Source organism: Phaethon aethereus, assembly GCF_964289735.1.
Source record: "Phaethon aethereus genome assembly, chromosome: 4".
In the NCBI taxonomy this organism is placed as follows: Eukaryota; Metazoa; Chordata; class Aves; order Phaethontiformes; family Phaethontidae; genus Phaethon; species Phaethon aethereus.
Window position 1 is genome coordinate 82398715 of NC_138578.1, and position 14794 is coordinate 82413508.

The following is a 14794-nucleotide window of genomic DNA, read 5'->3' on the forward strand; positions in this document are numbered from 1 at the left end:
GACAAGTGGTCAGTTAGCTCCTCGCCAAATCAGGCTTAGTTTTAAGTAAAGTAGAATCTTTTTATCTGCAACCTGGTTTTACTAGAACAGACAGTTATGAGTCTAAGTTCTACCTTGATGGCATTATGAATTTCACAAGCTACCCTTAAGGCAGTAACCATCTCACATGGTAGTGTAAGCTTGCACAAAATACACTTAGGCTGGATCTTAAGAGATCTGAGACAGGGGAGGAAAATCACTCTTATATAGCAACCTGCTTTCTTAATTTGCATGAATATGTTTCTTCTGCAGATCCCGTGACAGGAAGTCCCTGCCCCTAACTGTACTTTGATGCAACATCCACATTTTCAGTAACTGGCCCCACTTCTGTTCTGATATACGCTCATGTACATTGGGAGTGATCACAGAGAACAGTGGAGTTACAGTGGTGGCCATCTGTGTGTGAGAAGATGGCCTGTAAAGGAGCTTCAAGTAAAATCTCTTTCTTAAAACATACTTCAGTGGGTTGAGCCAGGCTGGACACCAGGTGCCCACCAAAGCTGCTCCATCATTGCCCTCCTCGGCTGGACAGGGAAGAGAAAATATAACGAAAGGCTCCTGGGTCAAGTAAAGGACAGGGAGAGATCACTCACCAATTACCATCACAGGCAAGTAAGAGTAGGGTAATGAGAAATAATACCAGATCTTAAAACAACCTTCCCCCCACCCCTCTCCTTCCCGGGCTCAGCTTCACTCCCGATTTCTCTCCCTCCTCCCCCCGAGCGGCGCAGGGGGATGGGGAATGGGGGTTGTGGTCAGTTCATCACACGCTGTCTCTGCTGCTCCTTCCTCCTCAGGGGGAGGACTCCTCATTCTCTGCCCTGCTCCGGCCTGGGGTCCCTCCCACAGGAGACAGTCCTCCATGGACTTCTCCAGCGTGAGTCCTTCCCACTGGCTGCAGTTCTTCACGAGATGCTCCAGCCCAGGTCCCCCACGGGTGCCGTCCTTCAGGAACAGGCTGCTCCAGCCCGGGTACCCCCACGGGTGCCGTCCTTCAGGAACAGGCTGCTCCAGCCCGGCCCCCGCGGGGTCCCAGGTCCTGCCAGAAAACCTGCTCCAGCCGGGGCTCCTCTCTCTCCCCACGGGGCCACAGGCCCTGCCAGGAGCCGGCCCCAGCACGGGCTGCCCACAGGGTCACGGCCTCCTTCGGGCATCCCCCTGCTCCGGCGTGGGGCCCTCCCCGGGTGCGGGTGCAGATCTGCTCCCCCGTGGAGCTCCATGGCCGCAGGGGCACAGCCGGCCTCCCCGGGGGCTTCCCCGGGGGCTGCCGGGGACCCTCTGCCCCGGCGCCCGGAGCCCTCCTGCCCGCCCTGCTCTGGGCCGGGGGCTGCGGGGCTGCTCCTCTCACAGCCTCACTCCTCTCTCCGGCTGCAGCCGCACAGAAGTTTTCCCCTTCCTCACTCCGTCCCCCCGAGGCGCTGCCGCCGTCGCTGACGGGCTGGGCCTTGGCCAGCGGCGGGTCCATCTTGGCGCCGGCCGGCACCGGCTCTGTGGGACACAGGGGAAGCTTCTGGCAGCTGCTCACAGCAGCCCCCCCCGAGCCCCCGACACCGAACCCTTGCCACGCAAATCCAATACACATACAACCAAACTATGTGTACATGGAATGTAAAGAACTGCATAAAGTATTCTAGGCATAGAAGACACGGTATGACTGTATTAAAAAAAGGGTTTTTTTACGTTTGATTGTTAACCAAAACCTACAGGTTCTGCTTTTAGTTATTTGCAATACTCTCAGTTACCTAACTTGAAAGAAATATTAAAGTCTTAAAAAAAAAAAAAAAAAGCTGATCCAGAAAACTCCTAGCCTGACATCAGCGAAATGGTGATGCATATTAGGTAATGTAGGATAGTCACACATTCACATAGCAAAACTGATTAAAAGTTTTAGAGAATGTGATAGATTACTTAAAAAATGTTTCAGATAAGAACAGGATTTTACTGGGAGCTCATCAACTTGCAGCTTTCCATGATTTTCTTCTATTATTTGGTTTGCTCTTCTCCAAAACACTTTACAGATGCAACTTTACACAGAAGAAAAATCTTTCCTTACACAACGGTTTCTTCCACAGATAAATTTATGTTTGTACAGCACCTGGTATAATGAGATTCCCATTTGACTGGCCTCTGGTTGCTATCACATTGCAAAGGCTTGATTCAAACTTAGAAAGATGAGCTCTTCAAATTTCAGTGACAATCTCGGGGCATTCCTTTGCTATTAGCACAGGAATTGATCTCTTAAAGAACGATTATATTGATTTCTAAATGCTTGCCATGCTACATCTTTGACACTAATATGGTAATTGCGTCCTTAAATAGCTGGAAAGCAACCACTTGTTCCATTAAAACAGGAAGAGACAGGAACAGGTAATTAAGTGTATTGAAAAATGTCCATATTAAAAAACATGCCATGTAAGGCCAATAACCAGGAAGATACCAGAAATGGGGTGGGAGGGTTGCCCTTCAATAAAAGAACTGAAAAGAAAGTATTTGGTCCCAATTGTGTTTAATCAAACTCCCAGAAAGTCACAAGAAGGAATGCTACCAACATATGAGAAAAACAAGCCTGAAAGGATCTCACTGTACGTGCAAAGTCAAAACCATTTTTTCAACCTCTATCTCATGAAAAAACTACAGATCTGAGGAAGCTCTTGAGACAAAACAAGACCATTTTCTGGGTCATTCATCACTGTAACGATTATTAGCAAAAGCCCAACAGTAGATTTTTTCCTTACAAGCGCTACAGGTGCCAAGAACAATATAACCATATTTCATTTGGAAGTGACAGCAATTGTTCTTTTCTTGTAATTCATTAAATTTAATCTTGATCCTGGAAATATAAGAATAAGGTTCTTCCCCATGTCTATTACAGAGGTTGTAATTCAACAGGATTTGAAATGAGAAAAAAAAAAAATCACAAAACCTGAAAATGGCTTTGGCACATTTCTAGATGGTTCTAAGAAAAAAAAAAATAATCAGAAGACAGCGTCCCATTTACAACTGACAGCAACAAAAACTGAGAAATATTTTCCTGTTTCTGGGAAGTCTAACAACAAATGAACAAGACCCATTCCTGTCTTCCTTACCTACTTGAAGAATATCTTCAATTTTATTAAAGCATACCAGCACGTTAATATCAGTACTTCCATTTCCAACATGCAGAAAAGCATCTCAGCTGGGAGACTGGCAAAGCACTCTGCTACCAGTCCCTCTTTTGCAGGTGCCTTAAAAGCCAACATGAGTTTGTTTTTCAGACCCTAAATTTTGATGCTACGATCAGCAGAGCATTTCCAGGTCCTCTGAGCCACTGGTTTGGTAGCTAAAGTGTGTCAGCCCTCAAAGTCTCATGTTTCCCAGTGGTCGTAGCCTCTCCTCTTCCAGAAGCTTTTTCATCTAATAACTTACAATCCCAGCCACTTCCTGCACAGTCTCACATGCTTTACTACCTAAATTCACCTAGGATTCAACCTGTAGAAAAAGAAGGATTTAGCCAAACTGCAAACTGGTTCAAAGCCAAGAGGAGAGATGACTTTGCATAACTGCATGGTGAGAAGCAACCAGCAACAGGGGTGGAAGCTGAGCAGGGGAGCTCTCGAGAAGTCAGGCTGTCTGTCAATACTTATTCTCAGCTATTTTTTTCGCCGTCATGCTAGCACTCTTCTTCCACATGCCCAAGTCATGCAGCAGTTGCATGGAAGGTGCAGGGTCAAATTTAGGCAGGTTGCATTCCCACAAAAACCAGTCTGTCTGCATGCATAACCCACAGGTGAAAACACTCTCAGCACCCCAGGGTCTGCAAATGAAACGGAGACCAGTACTTGCTTCATGCAAGTCATACAGGGGGCACTCAGCTCAAGTATAAATTTGAAAAAAAGCACATTTTTGTTAGTCAGGTTTCTTGGCCCCTCCCCATTGTGATCTCATTAACTGCTGTGGAGTTAAGTGGTAAAGCATGTGGCTCAGAGGAGAGATAACAGCTGGGCCACCTCCCTTCAACGATGGGTGGGGTGGTGGGGAAATCCCAGCATCATGAAATTTGGTAACTGCAGATGCTCACCTTCAGCTGCTTGCCTTTCTTTTTTTTTAAGCAGGTTTGCTTCTCCCCTCACCCACCTAAACGTTATCCAAACTGGGGGCTTGCTACAGTGTAAAGCTTTCTTTTTGATCAGCTTACTATACTGCATGCGAAGAACAAACTCTACCACTCTGATCATGTCTTTACTGGAAAAAAATAATAAAATTCATCACTCAAACCTTTCTTCCTTCTCTTCTTTTTCTGAAAAAATGTCCATAATATCACTGCTGGATTGACTCAACCTTTACATGCTTGCTATGAGTCTCAGGTGCCACCTTGTGTAGCAGACCCAAGAGCTTCCAGAGGTCCATGCAGTCTGTGGATCTCCAGCACTCTGGGAGACACTTTCCAACACCCTTACCCCTTCCTATACCAGATCTGGTCAGCACCAACTTCTCACTGCACCCAGTCCCGGTCCTTACACTGCTCTCCAAGCTCCCTCTTGCCCTGCCCACTGAGGATCTGGTTGTGCTGTGAGGCTTCTTTCAGATCATTGCCTTCTGTTTGCCTCTTACCTTTATCACAACGATTATTTCCATGACATCAAAAACATTAATTGTGCCAACTGCACAAAGGCTCAATCTTTTACCAGGTGAAACCCACAGCATCTTGAAAACTCCTTTAGACTTACAGCTGGAAGCAGACCTTGGCTCTTGGGATCACAAATCCCTCTGGAGTCCTGGGATGCTGCTTGAGTAACTGCACTGTTCTGGCTGGTTGACAGCCTTTGAAGGTCTATCATGCGTTGCTATTTGTAGCAAAGAGTGAGGACCCTTAGAGTAAGTACTGTCCAGCAAGAACATATCAAACCACTGTTTCTAGCTTTCATTGCAGTAACCCATTTAAGGCGACACTGAGACTAAGTGACAGTGGCCTATAGAGTAAGTAGCTTTTCTGAGAGCTTTGCCTAAGCAGCTTTCTCTGAGAAGAAACTGCTAGTTGCGCGCTGTGCCAACTCTCCTCCAGATCAGATAAAGGACCAACTTGCTGGCAAACAGATCATTTATAGGCAGCTTATTTGACTGCTAAATGGAAGAGATCTCATTGCTAGTGAGGAAGGTAGACCAAATACTGGACTCTCTTCAACCACCACCTGCTGCCAGTCATTCCTTGTTTGTGGCCATTTCCTTAACATGCAGAATGAAGGAAAACATACTGGTTCCTATGCCAAATGCTTTGAGGTTCACAGACCAAAGAAACCCTCCCTGTATAACCTCCAGTTTTTGTGCTGTTAGTGCAGGTTCTGCTGGAAGCGAGAAGGGACTTTACAAGTAAATAATTTGGCATACAGCAGATGGATCTCTAGGATTCCCCCCGCCTTAGACACAAGATAGAAGAAAAACACCTTTAGAAAGGCAGAATAAGTGTTCTTACCAGTCCTCATCCCCTCAAAATCAGAGTAGCATGAGTTTTCTGCAAGCTTTCCAACTTGTACTTCCTTAGGAGAAATTAATTTTCAGGAAAGTGCACACAACTGAAAACTGATGCTTAAACTGAAACTACGTAGCAGTCTCCATCAGCCTCCAGAAATGCACTGTTTATGTGTGAATAGTAGCTATAAATTCCAAACAGATAATGAAAAGGTCTGCTGAGAAGCACACAATTCTCGATGTTCGCATAATGCTACACATATTAAAATAACTCCACAATCAACATTTTAAAGCGTGGTGCCTATTCTTACATGATCAAATATCAAATCAGAGCACCAAAACTTTAGGGTCTCGGTTCTCAAAAGCTTCAACAGGACCCTTGGGATCACTAGCCAATCCTCCATTTCCATGGCTCTGAAGATCCAAACCATTTTTATTTCGGCACTTAAATGCAAAACTGCAAACCTAAATGAAATTGCCCTAGTTTGGAAACTTTGGGCACAGCTATGCTTGAGCAATAAAGATCTCATTTTAATGTAACAGTGAACAAGCACCAGTCCTCACTCCTGCTGTGGCCTTTTATTTCATGACATTTAAAATCTCACTCGCTGGAATACTGGTAGTTTCTGTACTGTATCAAGCTATGTTTTGAGAGCAGTCCTCCCTGCAATGGATTTACAGGCAACATACCCTGTTCAATGCTGCATTTTAGTATAGAAGAGTGATAGCTGTGAGCACTGCATCTGTACAGTTTCTTTAGCACAGCAAAGCTAGGGACTAAAATCTACAAAAATGCCTGTGCACAGGAGGGGAAAAAAAGCTCTTGTGTGAGCAGTCTGCAAGGCTTTGTGCGAAGACACTGTTTGCAACATCAGAGGAAGTTCGCTCTCATTGATAAGGTGGCGGTTGGTAAACCATCTCACCACTAAAAAACTCCAAGAGTGAAAGGGAAATCCCCAGGGTAAAGCAGAGCTGAAGCAAATGCCAATTATAAGGGAGCTTCCTCACATCGGTAACCAATCAGGTCATCAGAACACTGGAAAGGAAACTTGCATTTAAAAATATATTATCTGGTTTGCAACACTGGAGCCAAGGGGCAACCACATTTTATTTATATGTGCATACAAATATATTTAAATAGAACTAGGGGGGTATTTTTCTCAAGAATATGCAAGATTTTAGCCTCCGTAACTCCCTTGAAGGCACAGTTCCCAATTGTGGTACAGCACTGTCTAGAGTTGCCCAATAATAACTGGTGAGAGATATCAGTTTGCCTATAAAACAAAGTGGGTTTTCATCTGACTCAAGCATTCATTATTTCCACTAGACTGCATATCTCAAACTACTTGAGTGGGGGGTGTGCGTGAAAGGGTTAACAGCCCTGGTGACTTTATCAAAGATCAACACAGGGGAATTTCTAGAAGATCTGCACACTGCAACATGTGTTTCTATCCTCCTGAATCTATTTGGCTTCCCTCATCATCTGACAAACTTTTAGATGGGATTTAAAAGCACAGGAATCACCCATTGCTGATGACTAAGATTCAGCTATTAGTTTAAGGCTGTAGCTGACACGCTGAAAGGAAGCTCTCCTTTACACAAAGCAAATCTCAGTGTTCACAGAGTTAGCACAATTTTGGTAGCACTTCTTAGGAGAGAGATTAAAAAAAGGTTCAACTGAAATTTAGCTAACAAAGCTGGTTGCACTTGTTTGGAGACTAGCTGCTCATCACTTAAATTCTCTTGCAAATACACTAAATTTGTTCAAAATTAAATTAAATTAAAGCGTAGCCACCAAATTTAGTTCAAGTCTTTGAATGTGCAGCAAGTCAATAAACAATTCATGCAGTTATGTCATTACCTCTCCTGGAGGCAGTAAGGCTTCATCAGTGGTCTTAATACCTTTCCCGTACCGCACAAGAGAGACATAAAAACTGACAAACTTGCCACTGTCACTAGAGCTGCAGAAATACTCTGATGTACTGGAAAAGGAAGGGAAAAAAATGAAGCTGCCAACAGTAATATTTCTCAGATGAACTTTAGTGATAAACTCCAAATTTCTTGTGTCTTACGGTATTATATAAACTACAGAAATGTCAGTAATCAAACTACCTCCAAAAATCATACAACCAGGTACCCTCTGCTTTTTCTCATGACTGTCACTCACAACTTGAGCTACCTTTCACCACTTTGCCTTTCTGTTTCCTAACTTACATGAGGGAATAGTATCATCACATGTGTAGTGCACAAGGGCTTACTCGTGACAAAACATAACTTGTGGAAATGAAGAATCCTTTTTCTGGAGGAACATATAAATGAGATCTTAATAATGACACAACAAATCCAGTGATCTCTTTATCACTTATAGCGGACTGGAAGAGAGAAGCAGTATCTTTTGCATCATACAACCAGTCTGTAACAAGATTTGAAAGACAAGATGTTAACATCGTAAGGACAGGCTATGCTTACACGCACAGTAATCAACTATCTATTCATTCAATTTGTTTCCCCTCCTATCATCCAGTCAAGACTAAAACACTTAAGTTGTGTTATTACCGTGCTCCATGTAATACTGCTTTCTCTGCTGACTGAAGCAGGAACTTGAGCAACACTGCCTAAACATGTACAAGTCTTGAATTGGCCTGTTTCCTGTTAACAACTTGAAGACACAGACTTAAAATTATGAGAAAACGGCTGAGGATGGACATTAAATATTGCCAGACACATTTACTTTGATCCATGCTCAAAATGTTGAGTGGTTAACGGATTATCAACCTGTCTTAGACCCAAGCAAAAACATAAAATATTGAAAACACTTTTCCCTGAGTAACAGAATAACATTTGTGATGTAGCCTGGTGGGTTGGCTTGCTGCCCTGATAAAGACTACTGGGAAACACAAATAAAGCAAACAAAAAAAGAGGTTAAAATTACAGAATTTAAGTAGCCAAGGAAGTTATTGACTAAAGTGAATACAAGCTAGATTCAGGCATCTGAGCAATTTTCAAAATTCTAGTAAGTACTCCTTTGTTGTACTCCTTTTGTTTTACTGTTGAGCACAAAATTAAAAAAAAACCAAAGACAAAACCAAAAAACAAACCCAAAGCCTTAGTTTATATTCCTCTTTTTCACTAAGCCTTGAGAAATGGAGGTGGAAGTATTTTAGTGCGATCTTTACTGAAAATTAAAACAAGTAAGATTTTCCTCATTCGACCAAAATAAATTGCTGAACCCTAAACTGAAGTGGATTTAAAAAAAAGTTAAGTATGTTAATAAGCACTTTCTGTGTGAAGAGACCTCTAGTTAGAATTTCACCCTTATTTTCTACTCAAGTTTTCAACCATGACTGACTGGTTCTGATTAGCCAGCTGCACTGCTAAACCCCAGGTCAAACCCATAGGCAATCCACAGGATAACATCTTTGTCCTGGGCTACAGCTTCTTTTGAGCAGGTTGGCCAAGCTCAACTGCAATTTGTTTAGCAATTCACCTGCCATGCTGGCTACCACTCTGGAAGGAACTGAAATTCTGTTCATTAGCCTCCTCTAAAGGAAGTGACATTTAAACAACGCTAGCGTCCAGCCAGCGTGCCCTCCTGGTTCCCCCTCAGAGTACTTGAGTCATTTGGTTCATTTCAACAAACTTGTCAGGGTTTCAAGGATACCGAATTCACAGAATCTTATGAAAAAGATATTAGGGAACTGGGTGGACACAAAACACTTAAAAGAATACACCACTGGAGGGAAACTGTCAAGGCAGACGCTGGTGCTATTGAAGTGTGTGGGCAGGGGAAAAGCGGTAGACACGGATCCACAGGGCTGATAGGTAGTTCTGCTGTTAGGAAACAGCTTGGCTAAGCACTGGCAAGGCTCAGACTAGCTGAGATCAGTTATCCAGCCTCAGGGTTCATGCTTTGACTACTACCAGTTACTTATAAATTAGTACATCTTTCGCAGAAGGGCAGCTGTGCAATAATTGCTTCCCCAGAAGTTTGTTCAAGTTGCTTTACAAGTCAAAGTTTTGGACCATGCTACATATCCTAATGGTGCAGTACTGACATTTTCCTCATCCATTTCAGTTTCTGAAATTCATCTATTGATGAAAAGGAAACAACAGATAGTTCAAAAGATAAAGGAATTTTAGGGGGGATAAACTCAGAGGTAAATGTACATTCTACAAAAGATCTCATGGATACAATCTGTGTGTGCAATGTATGGAAAAAAAAATTAAAATTGCTTTACCTTGTCTTCATGCCCCCAGAGGAAAGGAAAAATTGTCTTTTCTTATTTAAAATGTTATCAGCAACTTACTACACTTATACAACCTGCGTGTAGAACACGTTAAAATAAATCTGCCCACTACAAACCAGAGGCACAAATTTCCATGCACATTTAAGTATCCCAAAAAATTCACACTGAAAGCTGGGGTCTATGGTGCCCTGGGACGGCAATTATTCAGCATAGGATTGTGCAGAACATTTTGGTCCTTGCCTCCAGAAGCATGTTGCAAAGCTACCACCCAACTTGCTCAAGCACCAGAGAGCATGAAACTCATTCCTAGTTCTTAGCCAGTAGCACTGATGCTCAGAATACACAAAGCAGCTTTGAAATAAGTTCGCCTCCCTCACTGATGAAAGTATTCAACAAAGACATTTCAACTGCAGAGTACCTGTTTTTCTGTGTCACTCCTGCTAACACACGCATTCATATGCATAGTTTAGAAATCCTTAATTGTGGAGCACATGTAAATTTCTATAATTAGAATAAAATTGTATAATTTTACACAACAGTTGCAAAATCAGTTGCTGATGTCTTTCACTTTCTGCCCTGCTGGTTACAGCTGGCAGGCAGGCAGCAACAACGAGCATAATGGAACAGGGGCCTGAGGAGGTTGCGAAATCTCCTTCATTAAGAGACACTCAAAGCTGGGCTGGTCAAGGTCCTGAGCAACCTGCTCTAACTGGACGTGGGTTTGAGCAGGAGGACAGACCAGATGGTCTCCGGTGGTTCCTTCCAACCTACATTATTCTATGATTCTGTAATAACCAAAGTTCTGCTGTCAGACACTAAGCAGGCCAGCCCCAAAATTTCTCTTGCAACTAGGTACAACTCCTTCCTTCATATACCTGCACTTAAACAGTTTCCAGGCAAACTAATGGCAAACTTTATCACCTATGTTTGTCAACATAACAAATGGACCAAACAATCTGCCACTATGGCATACCGGAGTAGCGGGTCGGGTTTTGTTTTGCCCTAGATCCGACCATGGATAGTTGCTTGGAGCAGTTTTCACTTCTGCCAAGCACTTGGGGGAGCAAAGCTGGGATCTACAGTTGAAATAACTAAGTATTACTGTAATTCAAACAAAATGGAGCAACAACAAACACCAAATTAAAAATGTATGCAATAGTAATGAAAAGCAAAAGGAGTTCTGCTGATCACAGAACTTGCATAGAAGCAATCTCAAAGACAAACTTGGTTCAAAATTTCCATCTATAAATACAACCAATCCCACCTGTCGTTCTTCCTCAAGACGTATTCTCTCCTCTTCTTTCCGCCTTTCCTCCTCTCTCTTTGACTCAAGTTTTTTCCGTTCTTCTCGCTCTGCTTCTTCAGCCTAAAACAACAAATTATGCAAGCCAAGCCTTACTCTTCCTGAATATACATTTTTTAAATTTCATATTGTGATACCACGGGGGGGGTTCTTACTATCTTCCTAGATGCATGTCAGAAAGAAATAGTAAAGAGAATAAGAAAAAAAAGTCATTAGCATTTAACTCCCCTACCCAGCAATCTTCAGCAGACTTAACATTATGATAAGTTTAGAAATTACTCTTCTTACTTGCATTATCTGTATCTCAGTAAGGGTTTAAGCTTGGCAAATGCATGTGAGCTTATTACTATAGTGATATTAAGTAATATTGTGCCATGGCATTCCATTTCTCCTCACTTAAAATTTAGTTAGAATGTACTCTAGGGAGAGGAAAAAAAAAAGGAGAGGGGAATATAAACTCTGTAAAACCAAGTACATCAAAAGTTATCATTAACCTGGGCAGAATCTCTTAAAGAAAAAGCTGTACTGGTCTCTCCAAATAATTTTATTATTTGTTTTCTAAACCAAACCTAGCAAAGAAATTGTTGCAAAATGGGGAAGAAATAAAAAGGGCATTTAGTGTATTGTTTAGAGATTTTTTTAAGTTGTTCTTCAGTATACTTAAATTTGAAAACATTAAAAGAACAAGAAGACGACATTCAAATGGAGGATTTGTCTTTGAATAGAAAAAGGCCTAACTGACGAATTTATCTGTCTACATGGGAAAATAAAAATCAGCATGTTTTAAAAGGAAACAACAGATTCCTCATTCCACCAACTGATGCTTATCTAACTTCATTCAACTTTGCTCAAATTTTCCACCAAAAAGAGGCTAATTAAATAGAATGAATATGGAAAGTAATGACAAAATGGTTAAAGTAAAAAGTGAGAAAAGGATTGTAATGGAAGTTTATATATAAACATAATAATCAAGTTTATTACCAACTGACTTATCTACAGGGCATACCACTACAGTGTAAAGCAGAAACTGGATTTAAACCTCAGGTGACATTAAAATTCTCCAGATCGGATTTCACTGGCTTTGTTTGTACCCTCTACACATTAGAAATGTTAGTAGTTTCATAAACCCTGTAAATGTTACCCATTTTGTAAAATGTGTGAAGTCCACCGTGCACTCTAACTTCTGTTATGCAAAGGCTGTTTAAGTTTTCTCTACTTCTTGCAATGGCATGTTCCAAGTTACAGAACAATACAGAGTTTGCAAAAAAAAAAAATGTATATACAACAACTAAAAGAAATTAACGTATAAACTGCTGCCATCCACAAGCCCACTTCAGAAGGTAAATTTCAAAAAGCCTGTTGCTTCCCTGGAATTAACAGCAAAATGCTGAAAAAAATGTAACAGTATTTAAGTACTTTTACACACATATTTAAGAAAGAACAACTGAAAAGCTACAGTGTGTTTGCTGTGTATACTCAGTCTCTGTTAAAGGGCCAAACTTCAACCAAAATCTGACTGCATCATAGATTTCGGTGGATTACAGGGTCTGCTTCTCATCTCCCCCAATCCCTAAAAACAATAAACATGGATAAACATAGATAAAGCCATACAAAGTTTTTTGCACTATGAGAGCACATGAAACACTACTGAACTGTCCACAGTTTTGGTCACAGACCCAGTGTTACAACAATGCTATGTGGGCTTGAGTGTATTTTTAAGGGGAGACAGAACTGACATTAAGCTGCAAGCCAGTGGAAACATCAGACAAAAAGCATTCAAGAGTTTAACTCCTCTCTCCTCCCCTCAAGAATGCCAGAGAACGTAATGGAAAGAAAACGAGACACCATTTTCCATGGCCCTCTTGGGATATGATATAAAAAGCTGAATTTACATTTTTGAAATAAAAACACAACCATAGTAGTCATGACACTGCCTTTGCCTTTCTAGGGCGTCTGTCATCACCAGTTCTTTGCTGAGTACTGCTATTCAGGCTCTGCTCCGGGCTCCTTACGTGGCAGGAAATGCTTACCTCTCTCTGTGCTTTTCTGGCTTGTTTCTCTTCTAATTTCCTCTGCTTCTTTGCTCCAATTTTCCCAGACACCTGAAATTCTGGCACCTCCTCAGCATCATCTTCCTCTGCAACATTGCGTAAATGACGAATTTTAAATTGTCTGTAAAAAGTCCCTTCGAGAAACTTCACTGCTTCCTAGGAAAGCAGCAGATGAAAAGGAGACACACATACATTTCAGACAAGACGTATTAGATGGAAAAAAGTGAAAAAAAAAAAAAAAAAAAATCACACGGGACTGCCAAAGCCACGGAGTAGAATTAACAAGGCAAATATACACTCAAGTGAAGTCAGAGGTAAAAATTTACTTGATCTTTTGAAGGAAGGCTTTTCATAAATGTTTCCTGCTTTCTCTTTATACTTTCTCTTATACATAAAATGTGCTAATGGTCGTCAGTATGTAACTGCTTAACACTCACCTGCAGAGATTTTCTCCCCAGTTACCTTTAAGCTTATCACAACAGATATCCGTTGAAAAAGTGGGATTCAGAGGCGTGCCACTCATCCACTGGTTCTAGCCTGACATAACTAACCTTTAAGGAAGGAGGAAAAAAAACCAAAAATCCCTGCAATGCAAATCTTGGGCCTGACTTCAACAAAACTACATGTAAATAGTTCCCCATTGTATGACAACTGGTTGTTTATAAAGATGATTTCTGCAACTATGAAATACAAAAGCGTCATGCTCAAATGATGTGCAAATGCATATTTTTGCTCACCCAGGGGCTAAGTAAGACTAAAGAGCTTTTAAAGACTGCCATTTCCTCCCCTCCAACCCACACCAATGTCTCATGAACATTTGGCCACTTTATTTGCTAATCTAAATTAGTCCTTGATCCTATAACATAAGTACTGTGGATTGACCTCAAGACTCAAAGAGAAATTATTAGCTCATTGCATGAAACACTACACAATATATAGAGATTCACGCATCTGAATCAGATGACAGAATAAAAAAAGAAAGATCTTTACACAAAAAAGGTATCCATGGGATAAAGTAATTTATACTTTGAGCATTCACAGTACTGTTATGCTTGATGCTGACTTCAGATCCACACACCTGAAGTCCACTGGGTAATCTGAAGAATAGCACTGCCAGCTCCGGCACTTTTCCTGACATGCAGTTTATTTAGGGAGGGATTAAGGTTGAAGCGTGCAGGGGAAGTTCTTCCTCAGTTAAGTTTTAGCCCTCATCATTAAGGGAAAAGAAACCACAATTCCCCGCTCACACAACCCCCGAGTCCTTGATTTCTAAGACTGGGCTAACAAGAAGAAAAAGCCTATCGTGTTTGATACCCAGTTTCATGAAAGCAGTTGTACCTGGTGCTGACTGTACTGTGGCAACTGCCAGAACTGGTTCGGGGGGGCTGGCAGCAGGACTTTTTCTGTAGGGTGCTCTCGCTCCAGAGCACCCGGTCCCCTTTTTTGGGAAGCCAAAAAAAATGCCGTTAAAGGAACATATAGATGAACAAGACTCACCCTTCTTTTATATGTAGAATTAGGTTTGAAACACTCTTGTTTTTCTAATTCCAATACACAGTATGGTACTATGGTTAAGCCACCAAGACACATCATCAGAAACAAATGTAACTGAGAGCTGTGTAGGTGGCTCTCAAATAACTTAGCTGTTTTCAGGACATGGAAGTTAGTATGAGGCAGGCTTGCTGAATTGGGCTTCAGAGAATTACTGG

At 41.7% G+C, this 14794-nt stretch overlaps 1 protein-coding gene across 1 annotated transcript in view; it reads right to left on the reverse strand.

Annotated features, from left to right (window-relative positions):
• Positions 1-14794, reverse strand: part of DDRGK1 (DDRGK domain containing 1) — a gene marked incomplete at both ends in the record, with an annotated part of 42006 nt that overhangs the window by 11591 nt on the left and 15621 nt on the right. Inside the window, 2 exons of the mRNA XM_081999142.1 lie at positions 10996-11097; positions 13065-13171. Coding sequence (XP_081855268.1) covers positions 10996-11097; positions 13065-13171 — 209 coding nt within the window. The remainder of the gene's footprint in view (positions 1-10995; positions 11098-13064; positions 13172-14794) is intronic.